Source organism: Odocoileus virginianus, chromosome 19 (genome assembly GCF_023699985.2).
Source record: "Odocoileus virginianus isolate 20LAN1187 ecotype Illinois chromosome 19, Ovbor_1.2, whole genome shotgun sequence".
NCBI lineage: Eukaryota > Metazoa > Chordata > Mammalia > Artiodactyla > Cervidae > Odocoileus > Odocoileus virginianus.
Window position 1 is genome coordinate 12,358,968 of NC_069692.1, and position 25,610 is coordinate 12,384,577.

Sequence of the window (25,610 nt, forward strand, 5' to 3'; positions counted from 1 at the left end):
TGAGCAGTTTGCAAACTAGAAAGGGTGACAGAACTCTGCTTCTACTATTTTCTAGCAATTCCTTTTGCATCTATTTCTTGCCTACTTAACTCAGTAGTTACCTGAGTTAAACACTATTCTAGGTAGATTAGAGAGAATTTCAGAATTGGAGATTGTTTTAGCATCCTAAAGTAGCAGAGGTTATAATTACCTACATATCCTCTCTTATATTCTCCAGATTAGCAGTAGAAGTTGATTTTAAAAAAGCATCTGCAGAATTACACTACCACCTATCAAGGTCATCAACAGCCCTGAAACGTAAAGAAATTAAGGATTCAAAGTTATCATTAAAATCAATTATTTTAATTGCTCAAATAAGCATACGGAATTAATTGAAGTAGGTGAGGCAGCTCACAAGCGACTTGAGGATATTTGCAGTGTCATCTCATTCCCTGCGGGAGCCAGTCAGAAAGAGAGCCATCCAGCGGACAGAACTGAAAGGGGGGCACTTAGCCTTCAAAGGCATGCACTTCCTACAGGAGTCCAAGCAAAAATCAAAGCAAATAATTAACAGCCACAGGTTTGGAAATCATGTTGAATTACACAAAAACAAGGGTCATGACCAGTGTGTACCCGCTGAAGTCGACATTTTAAAAGATGACAATCTAGGAACTCTAAAATGGTCGCGAATTCAAATGTAAATCATTTAATTAAACTGTGAGGCAAAGCCACTTGAAGAACAAGGTCAAGGCCAAGGTCAAGGCCCGAGTCTTCCCCGCGGGACCGCGGTCTTCCTTCCGGAGGCGCGCGGGCGGGGCGGGGCCCTAGCACTGCAGCTCCTCCCCCTCGGCCAGCCGGGGACCGCCGGCCGAGCTCTGCGCGCTGGCGTGGGCCGTGGAGCTCAGCACCTCCTCGAAGCTGCCGCCGCCGTGGTTTGCGCCGCCTACTTTCGTCTGAAACGGGCGGAGAGGAACACGTGCGGTTAGTTTGTCATTTTCGTAATTTTAAAAAATAAGATGGATTACTCTGAAGTTCAGAAATACTTGTTTTCTTGAGCAGGCATGCAAAGGGGATGCGAAGGATGCGGAGAAGTAAGTTTCCTTTCACAGAGGGCTAGCGTGTCGTTCATATTTGGGTTTGGGGACTGGACTCGAAACTTGAATTTGTGCAGCACTCTCTTTGTCTGTCTAACTTTAGCAATATTCTGTTTGTCCCTTCTACATCTGAAATTCTCAGTCCCTTCAGGGGCATGTGCAGATATCTGGATTTGCACCTTCTCCTCAGTCACCCAGAGAACCAATTTAATCAAAACGGAATTGAATGTTAGATAAATCCCCCCAATTTTTCAAATGTGGGTACTCCTTTAAGTGACCCCAGCTTTTCATTTTGAGACATAGCAAGGCAATCTGAAGTTCTGATAAATGTCTCTTGGAAAGCAGAGTGGATCGAGGGAACATGATCTCTGGTCTCTACTTTGAGAGTTAGAGATGAATCGTGGCTTAAGCACTGGTCACCTCACATCTTTCCAGGCAGTGGTCTTTATAGGAGGAATATACCTTAAAACGCGAAGTTATGGTGCTTTCAGATGCTCTCTTTTTGTATACTTGTTATTGGCTAATAATAATATAGTCAGGAAGAAATCAATTTATAATTAAGGAACATGGTTAAGTACTTTGAAAAATTTCTTAGCAAAAGGTCTTTCAAAAGGATATTTAATGGCCCCAAGGGCTTAATGCGAGTCTTACTAATGGTCACACTGGCCCTCTTTTAACCAGTAACAATATAGAAAAACACTTTGAGGAAAAGAAAGGTACAGAATAGATAATGTGGCTATAACCAAAACTCTGTCTACACCTCACTGTCACTTATTATGATCACTCACAGACACATAGACTACACTGAGGAATGTACCTGCTGATTGCCTGACCTGCCCTTTTAAAACTTTAACCAGGTTTTGAAAGCAGTTCAGTTCTCAAATCACACATACTTTTCTCCCACTGTCACTAAAATCCCTCTGCCTCTGTAAATTCAGTTACTAAGTTGAGTTTTTCCACTCTGCTTAGGATTGGAAAACTCATTCTGGAAAGTGACAGATTATAAATATTTTAGACTTGAGAACCACATAGTCTCTGTCACAAATACTCAAATCAGCCTATGGTAGAAAGCAGCCAAGATAATATATAAGTGAATAAGCATGGCTGAGTTCCATAAAAGCTGTATGTATGGACACTGAAATGTGAATTTCATGTAATTTAATATTCAAATCACAAAATATTATTCTTCCTTTGAAGAATAATTACCATTAAGAAAAGAGTAAAAAATCATTTCTTAGTGTACAGATCACTCAAAAATAGGGGACCAGCTGGATTCAGTCCATCCATCTCAGTTTGCAGACCTCGGGCACAGAGCAATGATTCCTCCTCTACCCTGTTATCTTAACAATGGGAAGAAGCAGGGGATTGGCTTCAACAACCTAATTTTTCACTATGCTTATTTCTTCTGAGAGACAAGTCTAATTCAGTGTAATCGACTCTATTAATAGTTTCCATCTTCCTCTTTAGTCGCATTCTGTCACACAGAGTATTGAGTCAGGTGAATACCAACTACTGAAACTTCTGGGCTTTGATTTATTCTTCTCTTCTAGTTTTCGATTTCTCAAATCAAAAAAGAAAAGTAAAGAAGGAGGAAACCACTTTGAAATAAAGCAATTTAGCAAAGAAAGGAGTGGACTAAAGGGGTTTCCTAACCATGTGAGTTTCATGACCACACACTACAATACTAAAGTACTGCCTAAAGCCAAGATGTGGGCTTCCCAGATAGTGCTAGTGGTAAAGAACTCCCCTGCCAATGCAGGAGACTTGAAAGACTTGGGTTTAATCCCTGGGTTGGGAAGATCCCCTGGAGAATGGCATGGCAACCTACTCCAGTATTCTTGCCTGGAGAATCCCATGGACAGAGGAAGCTGGTGGGCTACAGTCCATAGGGCCACAAAGAGTTGGACACAACTGAAGTGATGCAGCACGTACACATGTGCTTAAGCAGAGATGTGAACAATAAGCTTCTCCTGAACTCTTCCCTTCAAAATGATTTTTCATCCAAGAATTTGTCACTATGTCCCCCAAATTATAACTGCTCTTAGCAAAAAAAAAATTCTTTGAATTACTGAATTGGTTTTCCTGATCTCTCATAATAAAATGTCTAGTTGAAAGGACACAAAGAACCAATAAGTATAATATGTCTTACCTTATTTGAGGTTTTAATTTAGGCTATACAATGTGCTTATCCAAAAGTAGGTGCACTGACAATATGTTCTGCTTGACATGGAACAATAGAACAGTTGGACAGGATGTCATTGCTCATGATTCACTAGAACATGGTAGAACATTCCAAATATGGTTTCATAGGAGCTGATTCTAGGTCTGCTTTCTGTTTGCTTGTTTTAGATGAAATAGAAATTGTACTTATTGAGTGTACAGGTGACACCAGCCAAGATTTCAAGTAATACACTGATGTGTATTACAAGGATGTAGGTGGAAAGGACTACCTTTATATGATTTTGATGAATTGGCAAGTTTTTCTGGAAAATCAAACTATCTACACAATTGGGTATAAAATAAGAATGATCCACTTAATGATCCATTGGGTACAAATGCCAGATGGTGTGACAGATTGTGTGAGAAGATGATAGGAATGGACCTCACTTCACAGCAGAACATTATTTCTAATAGAACTCAAATATGAACATGATTCCCTTTAAGTGGTGTTTGAAAAATCAAGCTTGAAGCACTATGTGTCAGTACAAATACAGCATATCGACCTGCAGGTTATTTCACTCATCGTTAGTGATTCATGAGTCATTCCTTCAGCAGGAAACGGCCTCAGGGTTCATAATTGAAGAAAGTTATAGAAGCTTTGGAGAAGATTCAGAACACAACAGTAAACTACACAGAAAATAAACAATGTAAGAAAGGTTAAACATCTACTGTTTAGTCTGGAGAAAAAAAGGAATAAGGAATTTGTAACTGGCGGTTTGACACCAAAAATGATAATCAGCTATTCTCCACTGTCTGTGTGGGCAGGAAAAAGGGAAACTAAGCATTGACCATGAGCCAGGAGATCGGTGGGATGTGAGTCTTGTAAAATCTATGGGCAGTCATGCAGATATAGGACCTGTTTTCAGGTGGTCTTGACACAGGCTAGCATTCAGTTGGGTGAATTAGTTTTATGCATGTCTGAGGGAGGAGGCATGCTCTATACCTTCCATCCAGATAAGGTGAGAAAAATGAGAGGCTGACAGTGTGGATCAAACACTTGAATCATATGTGTCCTGCAAGCTTACCAGATTTTTCTAAAAGCAAAAGTAAATAGGTTGTTCTTTATTCTTCTTTTGCTTCTTCATATCTCCTTCTTCTAAAGGAAACCTAAAAAAGTACAACTTTCCCTGTGTCAGAATTTAGCTAACAACAGAATCCATCCTTCTTGGACTGTCTAAGGCTGAGAACCAAATGTTGAGAAATTAACCCCTAGGGTTTTTGAATCTTCTCTTTTAAAACTAGATATTTTGGCAAGAGAAATGTCTGTGACACTGCATGTCCCTCCCTATCAAAAGCTTTCTCTACAAATAAGGGCAATATAATGGCTCCTCCTGGTTCCTGAATAATAAATGATAACATTGACAAGCAGAGCAGTAGAACTATACAACTAGAAACTGCTTGTAAGTGAAGTCAATGAAAGCATGGTAAATGCTGTGTAATAATTTCATTCTTGGGCCTTAAACACCTAACCACAGGCCTGGAAAAGAGAAGACCATGTAAAAACCCTCCTCTAAAGGGAAAGACCCTCCAGCTCAAAATCGATAAGAGGATGTAGGATCTCCAGGAAGAAATTACTTCCAATCTCATATCACCTGGCAGCACATGTGAGGGCTGCATGATTCAGAAGCAGCTGGGTAATCAGCACATGCCTATATGTGCTTTTGAGCTAGTTAAAGGTCACACATGTTCTTAGTTTTCTCAGTAATAGGGAAATACAGAAATAGATTGTATACAAAATAGTGATAATATCAAGATGTAGTTATGTTTAGGTAACACATTTTAAAAAATCTTAGTAGTATTAGTGATTTTTTCATGTTTTAAATGTTCTATACATTTAAGATTAGACTGCTTCTATGTTTGCTCTTTTATCTTCAGTACATTAATTTATCTATGCTCAAACATGAAATTCAATCAATTTTTTTTTTAGCACAGTGGAAGTGAGAAATAGATTTAAGGGACTAGATCTGATAGAGTGCCTGATGAACTATGGACAGAGGTTCGTGACATTGTACAGGAGACAGTAATCAAGACCATCCCAAGAAAAAGAAATGCAAAAAAGCAAAATGTTTGTCTGAGGAGGTCTTACAAATAGCTATGAAAAGGAGGGAAGTGAAAAGCAAAGGGGAAAAGGAAAGATATTCCCATTTGAATGCAGAGTTCCAAAGAATAGCAAGGAGAGATAAGAAAGCCTTCCTCAGGGATCAGTGCAAAGAAACAGAGGAAAACAATAGAATGGGAAAGACTAGAGATCTCTTCAAGAAAATTAGAGATACCAAGGGAACATTTCATGCAAAGATGGGCTCAATAAAGGACAGAAATGGTATGGACCTAACAGAAGCAGAAGATATTAAGAAGAGGTGGCAAGAATACACAGAAGAACTGTACAAAAAGATCTTCACAGCCCAGATAATCATGATGGTGTGATCACTCACCTAGAGCCAGACATCCTGGAATGTGAAGTCAAGTGGGCCTTAGAAAGCATCACTACGAACAAAGCTAGTGGAGGTGATGAAATTCCAGTTGAGCTATTTCAAATCCTGAAAGATGATGCTGTGAAAGTGCTGCACTCAATATGCCAGCAAATTTGGAAAACTCAGGAGTGGCCACGGGACTGGAAAAGGTCAGTTTTCATTCCAATCCCAAAGAAAGGCAATGTCAAAGAATGCTCAAACTACCGCATAATTGCACTCATCTCACACGCTAGTAAAGTAATGCTTAAAATTCTCCAAGCCAGGGTTCAGCAATATGTGAACCATGAACTTCCAGATGTTCAAGCTGGTTTTAGAAAAGGCAGAGAAACCAGAGATCAAATTGCCAACATCTGGTGGATCATCGAAAAAGCAAGAGAGTTCCAGAAAAACATCTATTTCTGCTTTATTGACTATGCCAAAGCCTTTGGCTGTGTGGATCACAATAAACTGTGGAAAATTCTGAAAGAGATGGGAATACCAGATCACCTGACCTGCCTCTTGAGAAACCTCTATGCAGGTCAGGAAGCAACAGTTAGAACTGGACATGGAACAACAGACTGGTTCCAAATAGGAAAAGGAGTACCTCAAGGCTGTATATTGCCACCCTGCTTATTTAACTTATATGCAGAGTACCTCATGAGAAATGCTGGGCTGGAAGAAGCACAAGCTGGAATCAAGATTGCCAGGAGAAATACCAATAATCTCAGATATGCAGATGACCCCACCCTTATGGCAGAGAGCGAAGAAGAATTAAAGCGCCTCTTGATGAAAGTGAAAGAGGAGAGTGAAAAAGTTGGCTTAAAGCTCAACATTCAGAAAACTAATATCATGGCATCTGGTCCCATCACTTCATGGCAAATAGATGGGGAAACAGTGGCTGACTTTATTCTTCTGGGCTCCAAAATCACTGCAGATGGTGATTGCAGCTATGAAATTAAAAGATGCTTACTCCTTGGAAGGAAAGTTATGACCAACCTAGACAGCATATTAAAAAGCAGAGACATTACTTTGTCAACAAAGGTCTGTCTAGTCAAGGCTATGGTTTTTCCAGTGATCATGTATGGATGTGAGAGTTGGACTATAAAGAAAGCTGAGTGCCGAAGAATTGATGCTTTTGAACTGTGGTGTTGGAGAAGACTCTTGAGAGTCCCTTGCACTGCAAGGAGATCCAACCAGTCCATCCTAAAGGAGATCAGACCTGGGTATTCATTGGAAGGACTGATGTTGAAGCTGAAACTCCAATACTTTGGCTACCTGATGTGAGGAGCTGACTCATTTGAAAAGACCCTGATGCTGGGAAAGATTGAGGGCAGGAGGAGAAGGGGACAACAGAGGATGAGATGGTTGGATGGCATCACTGACTCAATGGACATGGGTTTGGGTGGACTCCAGGAGTTGGTGATGGACAGGGAGGCCTGTTGAACTGTGGTTCATGGGGTCACAAAGAGTAGGACATGACTGAGCGACTGAACTGAACTGATACAGCAGGCATCTTTTCAGTGTATATCCAGGGAACAAATACATCATTACAAAATAATACATTTTATGACTCAGCTTCATTTTGCCTTCATGCTGTTCTGTGCTCAATATGTGAATGGAGTAGACAAATCTAAATAGTTGAGGGGTGGTGGATGGCAGGATAACCCATGGAGCCAAGTTTATTTCTACTGATCCATGGTTTATTTCTACTGATACACCAAATCAGAGGTGCTCTGAGCTGTTACTGAAATTTCCCTTACACTCTAAATTCAGAGTTCATATATGGTTTGTCCTATCCACATTCATCTATCACGTATCTGCTTCTTGAGTAATAGCATTAAGAGTTTTAACCAGCAAAGAGATCAATACAAACCCCAATTCACTTGAATGCACAATTCACTCCTGAATGGTTTATATGAACAACTTTGAACATATATAGTAACAATATTCAATACTGTTTTTATTTGTAGATTTATATGTGAAGAAAAGTGACTTGGTGCAAGGCTGCCTTCTTGGCTGCACCAAATGCTGGTGGCCCCGCCTTTAGAATCAAGCAACTAAGCTTTCCTGATTCATGAACCCCATGACACAAAATTTACTTCATCTGTACCTTAAGGCTTGTGACAGTTGTCTCAACCCTCTCCTCAAATGATTTGAAAGTAGGAGAATTCCTAAAATAAAAAAAGAGAGGTCAGCTCCAAAGACCTGGCTGTCTTAGCAACTATGCTATCTAGTTTCTAGTCTTGTTTGCAAACATCACCTCTGCACCAGAGCTAGTTGTTGGTTGGGCACCTACACCAACCATGTTTTAAAAGATATTTCACTTCTGCTAGGTTAGATCCAGAAACCATAACCTACCATGGGATTTTTCTAAGTAAAATTGTCAGATGCTTAGCTATAGAATAAATAATATAGCATTTGGCAGGAATACAACTGGCATAATTCCATGTTGAACCATAAATAATTTCTAGTGAGTCAAAGAAGTGATAGCTTAATTTTTCATTTACTAATTAATTATTTCTATCACAATATGCCTTTTCCAAACCCAGTTATTTTATAACCACTGGAAAGTCTATCTGAAGAATGTCATGTTCAAGTTTTCCCCCATGGAATTTTAAAAGTCATTTATTTTTAGTGAATGTGAGACAAGACAGAAATAGCTACAGGGGAAAAAAGGTTCATATGTTTTCAAACTTTAAAGTTTTTAAGTTTTAAAACTTAAGTATTTTGTCAGTGTCCAGGAAGCAGTGTTTCTGAAAGTCAATGCCTTCTTTATTTTAGGTTGAAATATACTCATTACTTGTCTAATGCTTGATCAAAACAGTGCTATTTGCATGTTATATTTCCTTTCAAAGAAGATACTTATTTGTTCTTACTAGACAGAACTTTGCAATCTATTGACATTTTATTTGTGACTCAGTCATTGTGTTAAATAATCTACATACCATGTTACACTTCTAAGATTTAGATTTTTTCATTTGGTGCTTTTTGGTTTCCTATACTGTATTTGTCTACATGAAATTATGGGTTAATGACATCATTACCCTTAAAAGTGATATCAACCAAGTTCAATGATATCAACTGAGTCCAACTAAGGCAACTGGAACTGTCATCATTTTCAGGTCAAATAATTCAACTGAATGTTACTATATTTGATAAGCCACTTTCTAGTCTCTCTTGAGTGCAGAAGAAATAAACTAAGAGAAATGACCTAAGGAGACTTTGTAAGGGAGAATGATTATCAAACATGGGCTTCATTGTGTGGTGTGGGCTGTAGCATGGCTCTAATACTATCAAGAGAAAACTAACGTACACAATATGTTTTTGAATGAATTTGTTAGAGTTTGTCTGTCAGGGCTGATACTTTGGATGGTCAGAAATGCATTTGCATCCAGGTTGCATGAATTAACAATGTTGAGCCCCAAGGGACCAAGCATAGCATCACATCTTGTATATGACTCAAATATGAGTCAAATTCCTATGAGCAATCCTCCACAGTACCTGTCTCATGATGAAACATTAGTGAAACTGCATGGAAATGATTCAAAAGTATTTTATTACCACCTTACTTCCAGTGCACATTTTATTTGGCCAAGCTGGTCACATGACTACCTGTTACCCATCAGTTGTATAGGACCACAATGGGCAGACACTTAGTTCATCCTAATGGTTCATAGTGTACGTTAGTTGAGTAAAATCCCTTTTTTAAAAAAAGTTAATTTCAGGCAAGCTCATAAGGAATACATTTGACCCATAAGTCATTTGATTATTTCTGGCTCCCAGAGGGAAGCCATACTAATTTTTTTCAAGCCTTCTTTGGACACTCAGACAAAATTTAACAAGTAAGGAAGCTCAGGGTTGCAGGGTGCACTGGTCAATGTTCTTATGCTAGGGGAGCAAGTCATCCAAATATAAACTAAGCCATCTGTGCTCTCTATTTTTCCCCACATTAGGGAAGTCAAGTGCTATGGTCCAACTTGCAAAGTCACCACATAGCCCCCAGTGTAGAAGAGACATCAGCAGGTATAATAAAATGGACATTCCTCTAATCTGATTACACTTGAGTGCATGCTTGGAGAACAGGGAGAAACTGCAAATAACCCTAGAAAGAATTTGGCTTCAAAGTGCTCGAACTGTTTAGAGTAACTGAGCTCCCTCTAGAATGTAATCACACCACAATATCTAATATAAAGCAGGAAAGAAGAGACCCAGTTCTGAATGAAATGAGGGAGGGCTCCAGGGGCTAGATGTCCTCCCACTGAGCCCCTCCCCAGAGCAGCTGGAGGGTTCCTGGAAGCACCTTGGGAGGAGCCTGAAGTCTGGTTCTAGCCCTTTAAGCGTGATGAAACTGCTGTCATCGAAATGATCTTCCCAAAGCTGCCAAGTTTACTCCTAGCAGAACTGGGCTGCAACCTGCATCCTCTGACTCCCAATCTAACATTTTGATTTTATCTGATCGTATCACTGCATCACACCAACTGGAAGCCAGAGGAACACCTTTCTCTGGAGTTTTCAGCTTAATGGCATTTTTATTGTTCAACAGACTCTTTGCTTTAATATATCCTTTAATCCTAATGTTATCCTTTCTAGAACTGTAGCCCTCTTTGTCTCCTATTTTTTTCATTTAATGCTGTGGCAATAAAATGATTTCCCCCTTTACAGGTGTGCTTGGAATGTTCCAGGCCCCGTACTGAGTGCTTTATCCAGACCATACACCTCACAACAGCCATTTCAAGTAGATAGATTCTCATTTCTCCTAGTATACGGGCAAGAGAATGGAGATTGAAGTAGATTTGGTAAATTGTCTCAGGTCATACAAATCAGGAACTGCTGGATTTAAACTAGTGTGTCCAGTCAACAGCCCGAGCCCTCCACAACTACGGTTCTTTTATAGCACTGTCAGCCTTCTTTTCCTGAGGGCCATCAGAAAAGAGAATATAATAGGTCATGGCGCTTCCCCTCATATAAAAAAGGAAAAAATCCACAATAAAAGCAACACTTCATGCACATTCTGCATTGAGATTATGTAAACTCATTTACACACATTACCTCATGGCAGGCATACTTATGGAATGGCGAATCGAATAGCTTCAGGGCAAAAGCAGATTAAAGGGGAAACAAAAACAGAAAAAAGAAGATAGTACAATATAAGTATATGAGAAACTCCTCATTCACAGTTTTAAAACAGCAATTTCAACTATCTGAAGTATTCCCTGCCCTCCCCACCAAGATGATATTTGTTTTTGTTGGGTAGGATGGGCCACAATCATTTCCAAAGGAATAAAGGAAGAGCAGATAGTCTGTGGCTGCATATTATTTTATTGGGTTAGCCAAAATGCTCGTTCAGGTTTTCTGCAAGATCATATGGAAAATCCCAAACAAATTTTTGGCCAACCCAATACTTTCCCTGTAAGCCAGGAAATCTGAGGAGAGTGTCTGATTCCCCCAGGTCAGCCCAGCAGCCCATGTACATGACTCGGGGGACATGACTCCTGGTCCAGCTCCCTCCTCCCGTTTCAGGGGCGAGCGGCAGGGCCCAGCAGGCAGAGCCAGGCAGCTAGCAGCTCATCACCCCACGTGAAGCTCATCAGACTATGCAGAGTTAACATGAGTCAATCAAGGAAACACACCAAGTAAACACACTTCACATAGTCCAACGTGGGAGCAAGGGTTTCCGCCTCTATCCTAGGACAACTGGTACAAGGATCAACTTTTCTGAGACTTCTAAGAGCATCAGCTGTCTCACCTTTTTAATCCTGCAGCGACTGATTCATTGTCCCTCTGACTAACTGACTATTATTTCTATGTGAGGAACTTTTCTGAGACTTCTAAGAGCATCAGCTGTCTCACCTTATGAATCCTACCATGATTGATTCATTGTCCCTCTGACTGACTGGCTGTTATTTCTATGTGAGGTCCACTTAGAAATCAGGGTGTGTGGAGGGAGAAAGCAAAATGGGGTTCATTTTCCTAGGCAAGCATTCCCTCATCCACTTTCCAGCACAGTTCCTGCCTGCTCCTCTCCCAAGCTAACAGTTAAGGGATCAAATCCACCCTCACCTTCCCCAACAATATCCACTGAGGGTAGGGTTAGTAAATTTACTAGAACTTTACTAGAACTCAGAAAGAAAAGGACAAAGAAATGCAGCGGAAGGGAGGTGGGAGGGGGGATCGGGATGGGGAATACATGTAAATCCATGGCTGATTCATGTCAATGTATGACAAAAACCACTACAATATTGTAAAGTAATTAGCCTCCAACTAATAAAAATGGGAAAGAAAAGGACAAAGAAATGCAGCGGAAGGGAGGTGGGAGGGGGGATCGGGATGGGGAATACATGTAAATCCATGGCTGATTCATGTCAATGTATGACAAAAACCACTACAATATTGTAAAGTAATTAGCCTCCAACTAATAAAAATGGGAAAAAAAAGAAAAGAAATGCAGCGGATATTTACAGACACTCCATTTAGAAATCATAGGCAAAATATTTCTTCATAAATTACATTTAAAAAGGAGAATTACTAAAAGAAATTCATGAACATTATCAAGCATTCATCTCTTAAATATAGGTAGTTTTCTTAGGAAAAGAAATTTTTTTTAATTTATGTAATAAGATCCCACCCCAAAGGAGGCTTAATTCAGAGACCTGGGGCTGACAATTGCACACGTGTTAACATTTGTTCTCTCCACTTCAACTTCAGAGGGTACAGAAAGTTGAAGGTGAACCATCTGCCTAAATAACAGTTATAAGAAGTTCAGAAAAACATGACAGTCTAGAGGAAGTAATTCTGTTTCTCGACTTTACTTTCTGCCAGTTTCATATACATCTGCAGTGCACAATTTCCACTCTCCTTTTCTTCTAAGGACCTCTGCCACGTAGACGGCATGATGCAGAAAGAGATCCCTGAGGATGACTCAGCAAGTGAAAGTGATGCACTAATAAATGATGCAGAAATGAGATAAACAAGTGCTGAAATAGATGCAAACACATTAGGTGCCCTGTACTATGTAACTCTGGGGTCATGAACACTCTCAGGAGAAGAGCTCTGGGGCCGAGGCACGCCCACCACTGTGCTCTGGGGAGGAAGGAAGCTTCGAGGGAGGGAGCCAGTTGGGCCCCGGGGCAGCGCTTACCCGATGGAGTGAGACCTGCAGCCGCGGCAGCACCGGAAGAAAAGCGGGAGCAAGGTTAGCGCATCAGGATGCAGAGGAAGGACCACACTGCCCGCTGTCCCCATCCAAGAGCCCCAGGGAAAAGATAAGGGGCCCCATTCCTTACTCTTTTTGAGTGCACTGGCTTTTTAACGTCTTCACAATTGCTTTACCAACTCTTATATGCTGTGCTTCTCACCGTTTTTCTCATGGCTATAGCTGGATTCTCTGTTAAAGTTACATGCCTTGTCCAAAGATTTCCTCTCCACTAGCTTACACGCTGTTTGAGCGAATTCACCCAGAAGTGCCAAGAAGATGGCAACATTATTATTACAAAAATGATTTTCTAAATAAAATGATTTTATTATTATAAAAATGATTATTATTTTAAAAATGCAAATAGCTTGCATTTCTTCACAGAGTCCTTTCATGAATGTGACTTCGTGTTAACCTCAGAGAAAACTATCTGGTTAGGTAGCTATTAGCCATGTTATCCAGCAGATGGAGAAGGAGGCAGAATTCCGTGACTGGGCAGAGGGGCCTTCACTTAGGGGTCATCAGGATAAAAGGAGGACCTCAGCTCAGGAAATATTATTTATTTTTATAAAACATCTAAATTAAATCTTAACATACTGCTTTTCACTCAGTTATTAAAAGGTCCAAATTCTAAGTTTTGGAAATCTGTATTAACTTACAGGGATTTTAAAGAAAATTTGAGATGTCCTGTGTTTCTCCTGAGGTATCTAAATTTTTCTGGCAATTTTTTTGAACAAATTCAGAAATACGTTCCCAGAATTCACAAAAAGATATTATGATGTAACCAACAAAATAAAAAATAATATATTAATACTTTCAAACTGCAAAGGGGTTCAAAGTAAAATGCCTGAGATAAAATTTTTAAATGTCCCATTATCATTTTATAAATTGGCAAATTAATTTGAACCCCAAATTGAAAACCCACTAATTGTTCTCATTTAAAAATCGTTATTGTATTAAACTTAAGTAGTTTTCAAATATGACTTTTACATATATTATTTGTTCTAGTATAATCAAAAGTAATAATCCTTTGTAAAACTTGTTTTCACAGGGACTTATCCTCATTTATATATAGATGTAAGATATTTAGCTTGAGAAAAATATAGATCGGAAAATATAGGTCTACAAAATATTACAGGATCATAGTTGAATCTCTAGTAATAAAGACTACATTTCCCAATATTTTTAGACAGTTTATAATGGAAGTGTTGTGTCCTCTACACAGAGCAGTAATTAATGAAAAGTTTGGAACTCCTGGGAAACAGATTATCCGTTATGCTAAAACAAAGCCACATTGAAACGGCAGGAGAGGCAGTCAACACACCTTGATATTATGCCCAGTTTATGCAGGAACATGAGTGTGTCAACATGCTGTATGTGTGAAACACAGTCTTCATTCTTTATAACTCATGAAACAGCACACTCCTGTTCAGGGACTCTTCCTAATTTCTGCCCTGGAGGGCCACCTTGTAACTGAGATAGTTTCTTAGTAAAGTTAAAAACTAGCATTTACTGAATGTTTAACACATGGCATGCTGTCTTCTGCTACTGGCATAATAACTTGATGACGTTGTTACTCTTATCTACACTTATAACTGAGAATACCCAGGTACAGGTAAGCTAAGTTACACTTGGCTTCCTCAACACCTGACCAGTTGAAATCAGATCACCTGGGAGCTTATTTTAAACAGATTCCTAGATGCCATTCAAGACCTACTGAGGTTCAATCTCAAGAAAGAGGTGGAATCTAGGAATATGCATTTAGCAAGCTTCAGAGGTGTCTGTAAAGTCTCCTACAGTTGGAGAAACACTGTTCCTGTTGGCAGTATTATGCCACTGTGATCATTGTTTCAACTAAGTATGTGGAAAACAAATTCTATAAACATGACAAAATATATTTTCTTGGATATAACTGGTGATAAGGTCTTTCCTGTTTTAAGGAATTATTTAATTAGTTTAGATAAATGCTTTCCTGCCATTGAAATGACTGCAAATTTTATTCTAATAAAGCTAGGGTTAATTAATAATCCAAAATGCTTACCAGTTCATCACACACTGCCTCTGAAGAATTTTAATTGCTTTTTGTTATTGCTTTATTAGCAAAAATAAAGATAAAGCAATGTACTCAGATTCATGCATATGTATTTACTTAATTCTAGCCTCATGAATGCCAAGTTCTTAAGATGATGCATGAATGTTGGGCACAATCCAGTAATTTTTGAAGTCAAAAAATAACTTAAACACAAAGATATAAATATTTGCCTCTAGGCATCAAAGCTGCAGGGTAATACAGAAAGCAATAATTTAAGAATCCAGTAAAATAATATGTACATAGTTTTTAAAAAGAAGAAATATAAAATGTACTTGAGAAGTTTTTAAAAATTGAACTTGATTTTTAGAGACAAAAATGACATTGATTTATAAAGAAAAGTCTCCTAAGCATATCAGCCAAATTCAAAATAAACTATGATAGGTATTTAAATAAGCAAAAAAAATATGAGAGCAGCAACTGTATGTAAGATAACTTTCTAGAATATAATATAAAAAATAAAAATGGTCAATACTACATTGTTCTCAGTTCAAAATCTTGACATGCACCCTAATTTTATATAACAAATACTGAAAATAACCAAAATGTGCAAAAGAACTGTTTTAAAAATTTTGGTACAGCTATGCACTGGAAGATAATACATCCATCGAAAATGAAGATGTAATAAACATTTATTAACATATTCATAATATATCGCCAAAGTAAAGAAAGAATATTACCAGGTGCATACATCCATGGTACCTTTTTAGAATAAAAGAATAAATATCTATATATTTAGCATAGAAAAAATATATATACCAGCTGTATGTGTACAAAAATGTAACCAAGAATAGTTTATCAGAGAATATTCACTGAAAGCATATTTTAACTTAGTTCACGTTACAGTGATTCAAATTCAGTGTGTGCTGCATTCTTTTGGAATCTCTCCTTATTACTGGTGATTAAAGGTACCCTCTGTCTTCTATTTTTACTAAATAGTAGAAAGGGCATCTCTGGGATCAGGTCCACTAAGCTGACCTTTAGGTAGAAAATGTCCCAATATAAAAATGTATCTCAGTCACCAATACTATCAGCCACATAAAATTTTAATCCAATTAAAGAAAAGAATGCCTTAGGAAGACTAGTCATGGATAATGCCCCTCCTTGTCTCTGAAAGCCAAAGGCCTAGCCTCCTCCGCATGGTTCTTTCCCACAGTACCTCATGTCTCCAAACTTCTTGCTGATGGCCGTCCCAACGTTGCTGAAAGCTGCAGTTGCCTTCTGCCCTGCATGACTCAGGGTTTCATGTGTTTTCTTGTAGCTAGAAATAAAACAGAAAAATAAGAACAGCTTATATATCAAGACCGCCCATAATACATTCATAGTCCTCCTCGCCTGTGTACTTAGTCACTCAGTCGTGGCCGACTCTTTGGGACCCATGGACTGCAGCCCGCCAGGCTCCTCTGTCCATGGGGATTCTCCAGCAAGAATACTGGAGTGGGTTGCCATGCCTTCCTCCAGGGGATCTTCCCAACCCAGGGATCAAACCCAGATCTCCCACATTGCAGGCAGATTCTTAACCATCTGAGCCACCAAGGAACTTTTAACTCCCTTTCCAAAACATATTTAGGAAGATGATCCACAGAAGCAATTGCTTCTGTTTGTTGGGGAGGATGGATTGGTGGGTGCTCATCAGCAGGAAAGTCAGACCATGCAATCTGAATTCAGTAAAAATACACATTTGTAAGCCGAGATCTGAATGTGCAGATCTTTAATCACAAATAATGGAACTGCTCCAATAGTAGAAAATTATTCTTAAAGAGATGTGTTAACTCTATGAAAAGACAATAAAAGCTCTAGCCATCAAAGCTAACAGAGATTAGAGATGCATATTTCAAAGAGAAATGTAAGCTTTTACTATTTATGTGGGTAAAAGGAACCATAAAAAGGCAAAATAGAACTAGTACTTATTTTGTAATATGGAGAGAGGTTGGAATAAGAAGGGTGCACAATCTTAAACTAACACAGTGACATTTTTCAAAACAGTTTTAGGAATACAGTACTGCAATGATCTGTTCCTAAGCCTATGTCCCCACAAGGCTGACTCCCCGAGGGCAAGGAATCCATTCATCTTTGTGTCCCTAGGATCTGGTTGCAGGAAAAATGTGAAACTGAATAAACACTAGATGAAGGAATCAGTGATTGAAGAAGAAGCTCCTATGTGGCTCTGAACTGGGAGTTAAGGCAGTAAGAACAGAGCGGTGTGATGGATTATAGAGAGAGAATGGACAGACTTGACAATAGGTGACTAGTGACAAATGGAACAAGACAAAAAGATTGGCTTCAAGTTTTGAGCATGGTGGCAGGAAAGGTAGTGGTGTGTCCACTGGCCTGGGAAATTTCTAAGCGTTAATTAATAAAGCAGAAAACAAAAGCTCCTAACCTGAGGGAATATGTAAGTCAAGTCACTATGCTGCACTGCTTAGACTTACACAGAGCTGTATGTATTATATTGGATTTCCCAGGTGATGCCAGAGCTGTATGTATTATATTGGATTTCCCAGGTGATGCCAGTGGTAAAGAGCCTGCCTGCCAATGCAGGAGACATAAGAGACGTGGGTTCGATCCCTGGGTCAGGAAGTTCCCCTGAAGGAGTGTGTGGCAACCCTCTCCAGTATTCTTGCCTGGAGAATGACATGGACAGAGAAGACTGGTGGGCTACAGTTCTTAGGGTCACAAAAGAGTTGGACATAACTGAAGCAACTCAGCACGCATGCATGTGTATTATATTTAATATAACTATATCTCAACTGAACCAAAAAATTTGGACTGATTTTTTAAAAATTATTATAAATGAGATGGTTGGATGGCATCTCTGATTCAATGGACATGAGTCTGAGCAAAGTCCGGGAGATAGCGAAGGACAGGGAACCTTGGTGTGCTGCAATCCATGGGATCGCAACTGAAAAACAATTATTATAATGTGCATACCATCATATTCCAATGTATGCTGTTCCCAAGTAAGTTCCCCAAAGCTTCCTGCTTAGCCTAGAACACTTTCATGCATATGGCACCTCCAAGAAGACTATGTCCTATGAAATCCATTATGTGGGAACTTCCCTTATCCCTCCACTCCTTCCACCTCCCACAAGTCATCCAGCCCTAAATATACTATCAGACTCTAAGCAAATGCTTTAAAACACCCTTGTTGGTTTTCCTTGAGACTGAAATCACCTTAGTAATATGGTATTCTATTATTCTTTTTTGTTAGCAGCAAGAAACAAGCCTATAATATTATCAGCACCATATTTACACAATGCCTGTGTTTTTAGGAAGTGTAAAAATCATGTATTATCTAGATGATAAAATCAAACCAAACATTCATTACTAAACAGACATTTCCTAGGGAATAGGGAAAGACACACATTATACATTACACCCTAAGAGAAGGGCCCCTCTGGAGTTACGCACTGCACAGACCCTGCACCTTATGGTGCATCCTAACTGGGCTCGATCTTAAAGCTGAATAAGTAATATACATCCCCATCCAGATGCTAGGAGCCTGCATCTTGAGAAGGGGTCCTTCTGTCAGGCCACTGATAACCCCCAGGGAAGTCAGCACTGTTGCATTTTATGCCCTTCACGGTGCCACGGAATTCTGTACATAGTTCGTGCTGTGCTCAGTCGCGTCCAACTCTGGTGATCCTAAGGACCGCAGCCTGCCAGGCTCCTCTGTCCATGGGCTTCTCCAGGCAAGAGTACTGGAGTGGGTTGCCACTGCCTTCTCCAGCAGTTTATACCACTAACACTTAAACCTGTTTTTCAACTCTACCACATAAAAATATGTTCAGTAATATTCAAATAATGAAAAACAACTTAATGCTAACCTTCTGATTGACCTGACAACCTTCTAATTTAAAAGGAAGCAGTATTTAGCATTTTAGATGACTAGCATCTCTTATTTTAAGCTAAATGTGAATTACACCATTGCTGAGTTCCATAATTGACAAAACAGGAGACTAAAACATTTTCCTTAAATAAAAGTCAAAATGTTAAGATATCTTCAGGTTGCTGTCAGTTGTGCCCTGGGAGGCAGAAAACTTGAGAGTATTTGCTCTAAGAGGTCTGTGTTGTGTGCCTCTCCTCAGGGTTCCCATAACCCACTCTGAACAGGTCTTTCCAAACATTGTTCCTTTGTGCTGTAATTAGGGTTTTTTAATCCCTCTCTGTGACTTATCTGAACTTCCTGAGGGTGGGGACCACATCTTGTTCATCAGCACTGTATCCCCAGTGCCTACAATCAACCAGAGCAAGAGCCCCAAGAGGCCAAAGGGAGGAAGTAAGAGTTCAATTGGATTCCCTGACTTCAGATACAAGGTGCACAGTCAGGACTTTGCAGTGTGAACTTTCCCCTTCTAGAGAAGAGCCGTGGTGACCTTAAAATGAGTGAGGGAAATTTGTCCTTGCGTGCTCTAAAGCAACTCCAGCAAACACCCGCTTTGGGGGGATATGGGCTTCCTTGGTGGTTCAAAAGGTCAAGACTCTGCCTGCAATGCAGGAGACGCAAGAGATGCAGGTTCCACCCCTGGGTCGGGAAGATCCTCTGGAGAAGGAAATGGCAACCCACACTAGTATTCTTGCCTAGAAAATTCCATGGACAGAGGAGCCTGGTGGGCTACAGTCCATGGGGTCACAAAGAGTAGGACAAGACTAAGCAACTAAGCATGCACGCACATGTATATATTGATGAGAACATTAAGTTCTATTCTCTTAGCAAATTTCATTTATACAATAGTGTTTTCAACCATAGTCATTACACATTAGATCCTCAAACCTTATTCAACTTATAACTGAAAGTTTGTACACTTAGCAACCTCTCCCTATTTCACCCATACCCACCACCTCCAGAAACCACTCTTGCCTTCTCTGTTTCCAAGAGTCTTGACTTTTTTTAGGTTCCACATATAAGTGACACCATGCAGGTTCTATCCTTCTCTGACTTCACTTAGCATAGTGCCCTTAAGGTCCATCCATATTATTGCAAACAACAGGATTTCCTTTTCTCATGGTTGAGTAATATTCCATTGTATCTGTGTGTGTGTGTGTGTGTGTGTGTGTGTGTGTGTGTGTGTGTGTGTGTGTATCTTTACATTTTAAGGAATGGGTAACCTTTAACCGTAGAACAGGTGAGCTGTTTGGTCAGCATACCGACAAAGGACTCTTCCTCACTTCATGTCCTAGTGATTTGAAAATCAGTGTTAACAATCAAAAGGAGAAAGCATGTCACCCTCTAAAGTGTTCTGACTTAAAGCATTTTTCTACATGCAGGTAGAAGAAAAAATTTTTAATTCAACAGTCTTTTTACAAGAAGATGTTTTATAGCCCAAATCTATTTTCTATTATGGGATTTAAAAGAGACCAGTACTTTAACAATTGCATACGCAGCACTTCACCAAAGACACAAAACTATTTAGGCTTCTTCTCTTCCAAAGGTTCCCTAAACACAACACCAAATTGCAGATTTACCATTTGAATCTAGAAAAGTAGAACCTATGTTCTACCTTGTATGATGAGGCCAGTACAAAGAATGAACAACCATGAGAGAGATGGGCTATGTGGTCTTTTAAAATTATGTCTTTAATCTTCACTGGCACTTCTGAACCTGATGGTGCCACAATTCCTCATAAAAAGATATAATAATCTTTACTGACCAAAATGGGCTGGAAGCCTTAGAAGCACAAAAATCAAAGAGTAAATAAATCATATACCAAGCTTCAATTTTCAAGCACTGTGCATTTTTTAAAAAGCTGAATGTTAGAGTTTTACTCCTTTGTATATAGGGTCAATTTATTAAAATTCCCAAAAGATGAAATAGTTGAAATTCCATTCCATGACCTTCTCCCCTTTGTAGACTACCATTTGGTCTATGATCCAACTCAGAGGGGTTTATTGTTGGGGCAATTTTACGGGTTAGCAAAGGCCAAACATTCACTAAAATGAAGCATTTCAGTTTGAATAGCCCACCATGACATCAGGTTTTCAAATTACTTTTCCTTCTATCTCCAGAAAAGATTCAATTTCACCTCCAATGGTCTCCCCACCTCTTCACCCCAAGGCCACCCACCTCCTCTTTGCCTCCTTAAAGCCTAAAAACATTATAAAGCTTCAGAGAAGAGAAAAGAAGAGGGTAGGTGGACGTTTTGTGTGTGTTCTTAGAGTCTCTGAAATCAAGGCACCCTAAAAACAACAGTAACAACAAGCCCTGGGACACAGATGACCTCTTGACCTAATACTGTATGGTTATCTTTCTATAAAGGAGATAATTTTAATCTGCTGTGTAGTTATTCCTATTCATCTGGTTTCATTCCAATTTGAATCCTACCACAAACTAAAATATGCAAAATCTTTCATTAACATATCAGAGGTTTTCTTTTCATTATAAATCAAACTAAATAGGTCATGACTGTTTAATCAGTATGCAAAATATTGCCTCTGGAATACCTGTAGTGCCTTGACAGCTAAAATTCTTTTTAATGCTTTGAAATCTAATTCTATCCAAGCTCACCCTACCCCAGTTCATCACTCCTTCACATCAAAATTTTCACCACATGATGCATAGATATTGTTCTAAAATCAGTATGATGTACATTAATAGCAGGAATTTAAATATTCAGGGGAGAGAAAAAAAGGAAAGATGGGTGAATGGAAAAAATAATGAATCTTACACACATATCCATCAGCCACAGTTAATCCCAGTTAACATACTGGTTTCCTTTCAGTCTTTTTTCTACATACATATATTTTATAAGTGAGATGGGTTTTCATTGAATATTATGTTAGCTAGCATTTTTCCATATAACTAATTTTTTTTGAAAAGTAGCATTTTAATGGATGCAAATTATTTAATAAACAATAATTTATTTCACCATTAAAAATATTCAGGGGAAAAATAGATTCTATGATCACACCCTACCCCTTGTCCCAACATAGGACTTTTCCCTTCCCTCAGCAGTCAAGAAAAAAGGGTGGGAGAGAATGATCTGAAATTATGTTGCTGATAGACTCAGGCCTCCCTCTTAAAAAGAGATTTATTCTTCTTTACAAAGGAAAGTTCACATCATTCCTAAAGGTTAGTGAGACCATAATCATCTGTATTTACTAACTAATCTCTGAGGAAATCTATTCTAGTCCTGTAGCTTTCACTGCATCAATATGTAGATAACTCTCATGTCCATCTCTAGCCCTGACTTTTCCTCTGAGTTGCCCCCTTGGGGCAACTTGTTGGTCTGTTGGGCATCTCAGACTAAACACAGCTCAAACAGAATTTTTTTCAACATTTTATTTTGTCTTGGTTTCCAAGGCGTGTCCGACTCTACGACGCTATGGGCTATTGCCCAGCAGGCACCTCTGTCCATGGGATTTTCCAGGCAAGAATACTGGACTGGGTTGCCATTCCCTTCTCCAGGGGATCTTCCTGACCCAGGGACTGAACCCAGGTCTCCTGCATTGCAGGCGGTTTCCTGCATTTCCGGCAGATTCTTTACCAACTGAGCCACCAGGGAAGCCCTTGTATTGGGGTATGGCCGATTAACAATGTTGTGATAGCTTCAGGTGAACAATAAAGGGACTTAGCTGTATACATGTATCCATTCTCCCCCAAACTCCCTCCCATCCAGGCTGCCACATAACATTGAGCAGAATTCCACGTGCTATACAGCAGATCCTTGTTGGTTATCCATTTAAAATATAGCAGTGGACCTATCCATCCCAAACTCCCTAGCTATCCCTGCTCCCCATTCTTCCCCCCTTCCCTGTCAACCATGGTTCCTTCTCTAAGTCTGTGAAGCCAAAACAGAATTCTCAGATCTCCCCACCAGACCTGCTTCCTAGAACAGCAAACATGCATACAAAGTGTCAGATGCTGTCTGCACTCACTGAATCCTCACTACCTATGATAGGTACTAATATGATCTCATTTCATGGAAGCCCCTCTATGCTTGGGAGAAAAGTATCAGCAAAGAGAAAAACTGTTTCCCACTCAGATACTAGGAATGTAATATCTTTAAATTCCAAAAGGTAATACTAGGGAAGAAAATGCATAACACAAGGTCAAAAATTTCTTGATGGTGGAATCTGGGGTCAAAGATAGGAAACCTCTATGGTTTCTCCATTAGGCCCCACTCTGCAACACACAAAAGGAAGAAAAATCACATTATGACGTGGGCACCTTCTTCCCTTTGGCACAAGACCACCTGGCAAGCAAAATATTTTAAATCATTAGAAAAGTACAATAGTTAATTATTTTGTGTAATTTTAAAAAGTAACCCCATAAAAGCAGGACTGTAGAATACTCAAAGTTATTCTGTACCTTGCCTAATATCAGACAAGAAGATAACAGCAAAGCTGAAAACATTTCTGCTGGTCTGAGAAAGAAAAATGTGCTTCTCCAGTGTTTCTCCTGTCCTCTCACACTTACCAGCACACTCATGACATTTCTGACACCAGATGTGTTTGTGTGGAGGGGTTTCTCACATCAAGTGGTTCTGCAACACCAGTTGAGTCTCCTACAATTTAATTCTGACGCTACCTGGAGATCACATCAGGTCCCACAGGTTAAGGTTAAGGTCCCACAGGTCCCACAAGACTGCTCCCCACTCACCCCACTTCAGATGCGAATCACAAGTCCAGATTATCACCAGTGCTCCTGACCAAAGTGTTGGTCACTCAGTCATGTCCGACTCTTTGTGACCCCACGGACTATAGCCCGCCAGGCTCCTCTGTTCATGGAATTCTTCCAGGCAAGAATACTGGGCTGGGTTGCCGTGCCCTTCTCCAGGGGATCTTCCCCACCCAGGAATTGAATCTGGGTTCTTTCACACGGCAGGTAGGTGGTCTGAGCCAGCAGGGAATTCCAAGGGGCTCTAAATCAGAGGTTCCCACAACCTCCTCCCCAAGTTCAATTAATTTGCTAGAGTGGCTCACAGAACTTAAGAAAACAGATTACTTGCTAGGTTATACCGATTTATTATAAAAATTATACGATAAAAGATACAGATGAACAGCCCGATGAAAGAGGCATGTGGGGATGGGAACCCATCCCCATGTTCCCATGGGAACACATGCTTTTCATGCCCTCTCCTGGGGCACCACCTGCCTGGCACTTCCACGGGTTCAGCAACCCCAAAGCTCTCCAAATGCCGTATTTTTGAGATTTTTATGGAGTTTCATCATAGGCATGATAGACCATTTCCAGGTCCTTTTCCCTCCATAGAGAATGGGGGCATGGGACCGACAGCTTCTAATCATGGCTTGGTTTTTCCGGTGACCGGCTTGCCTCCAGGAGTCCAACAAGAGTCACCTCATCAGAACCAAGGATGCGGCTGTCACCCTGGAAATCCCAAGGGATTTAGGAACTCCTTGTCAGGAACCAGGGTCAAAGTGCAAACATGAGAACAAAAGATGCTCCTAGTGCTCTTATCACTTAAGAAATCATATGAATTTTGGGAGCTGTGTGCCAGGAACTGGAGGCGGAGGCCAATATATACATACACATTCTATAGAGTAACAGGGATAAAAAGCACATCCCCAAAATATGAAATATACAGTTTTTTCTCTTTACATTAATGGTCAACAAGTTTTTAAAACTGTCAATCATTTTTGATAGAAATTCAAAATATGTAGTGAGTGCCAAATATTCAAAGGATTTAGAATTTTATGGAAAAATATAAGCCTAAAGTATATATTTAACAAATGTTAAAATACATATATATATTGAAGAAAAAGAATTTAAAACTGTAAAACTCCATAAAAGTAGTCTGAGTGAAAACAGAGCTTTGGTGAACAAAGTTTTATTTCATGAAGCTACTTTGTAGAGCCTGTATCATGCAACATATTAAAGACCATCCATATTTCTATATATTTTACTTCTAGAGAAAATATTTTCCCTGGACACCAGTACAAAATAAGCCTTGAAGGAAAAAAAAAAAAATATAGAAGAGGCAAGACAGCAGGCTGAGTGATTTCTTTTTAAGAAAAAAAATATACTTACGCAGTAGTTGTCTGCACGTCATGCCAGCTTCTGCTAAAGTTCTGTTTTAATTCATTCATCAGGTTCATGCCGAGTTTTTGTTTTATCTCCACAAGATGCCTTTCTTTTGCTGATAAAACTTGTCGTAAGGTTGTAATTTCGTCTTCCAGCTACAAGCAGGGAGGAAAATGATGGGGGGAAATGTCAGATCAGGTGAGACATACAAGGGCAGAAGCTCTCAGTGATCCAAAGCACCCTGGGCACCCTCTTGTTCACACAGCCCCATGCAAGGCCTTAGCAAACACATCCTGTAGAGAAGTCTAATATTTTCAATGAAAGTATATTTTTTAGTTTGATTGATTCTAAATGTAAACACTACTCCTTGTAAAAAATTCACTCATACAGCAAAATACAAAGGCAATAAAAACCATGTGTAATCTACTAGGAAATAGACACTGCTTAGAGTTTTTGGTTTTCAATCATCCAAATGTTTTTCTAAGATTATACATAGATATAATTTTTGACCAGGAAATTGATTTTGTAGTCTATACCTAATAACTTCTTTTCAAGTGCCATTGGTCAGTGTTATTTTTTTTGCCATCCACACCTAAGCATACAT

The 25,610-nt window shown here is 39.4% G+C and overlaps 1 protein-coding gene across 3 annotated transcripts in view; it reads right to left on the bottom strand.

Annotated features, from left to right (window-relative positions):
• Window positions 1-320: 320 nt before the first annotated feature.
• TPD52L1 (TPD52 like 1) overlaps window positions 321-25,610 on the bottom strand; it is a 92,289-nt gene continuing 66,999 nt past the window's right edge. For 2 of the 3 annotated variants that reach the window (XM_020878884.2, XM_020878888.2), the window contains exons 3-8: window positions 25,013-25,161; window positions 16,184-16,285; window positions 12,882-12,896; window positions 10,793-10,831; window positions 7,854-7,914; window positions 321-932 (exon numbers count right to left, since the gene is read on the bottom strand). In XM_020878884.2, coding sequence (XP_020734543.2) covers window positions 804-932; window positions 7,854-7,914; window positions 10,793-10,831; window positions 12,882-12,896; window positions 16,184-16,285; window positions 25,013-25,161 — 495 coding nt within the window. In that variant the 3' untranslated portion in view covers window positions 321-803. The remainder of the gene's footprint in view (window positions 933-7,853; window positions 7,915-10,792; window positions 10,832-12,881; window positions 12,897-16,183; window positions 16,286-25,012; window positions 25,162-25,610) is intronic. The other variant, XM_020878885.2, reaches the window with a different exon arrangement.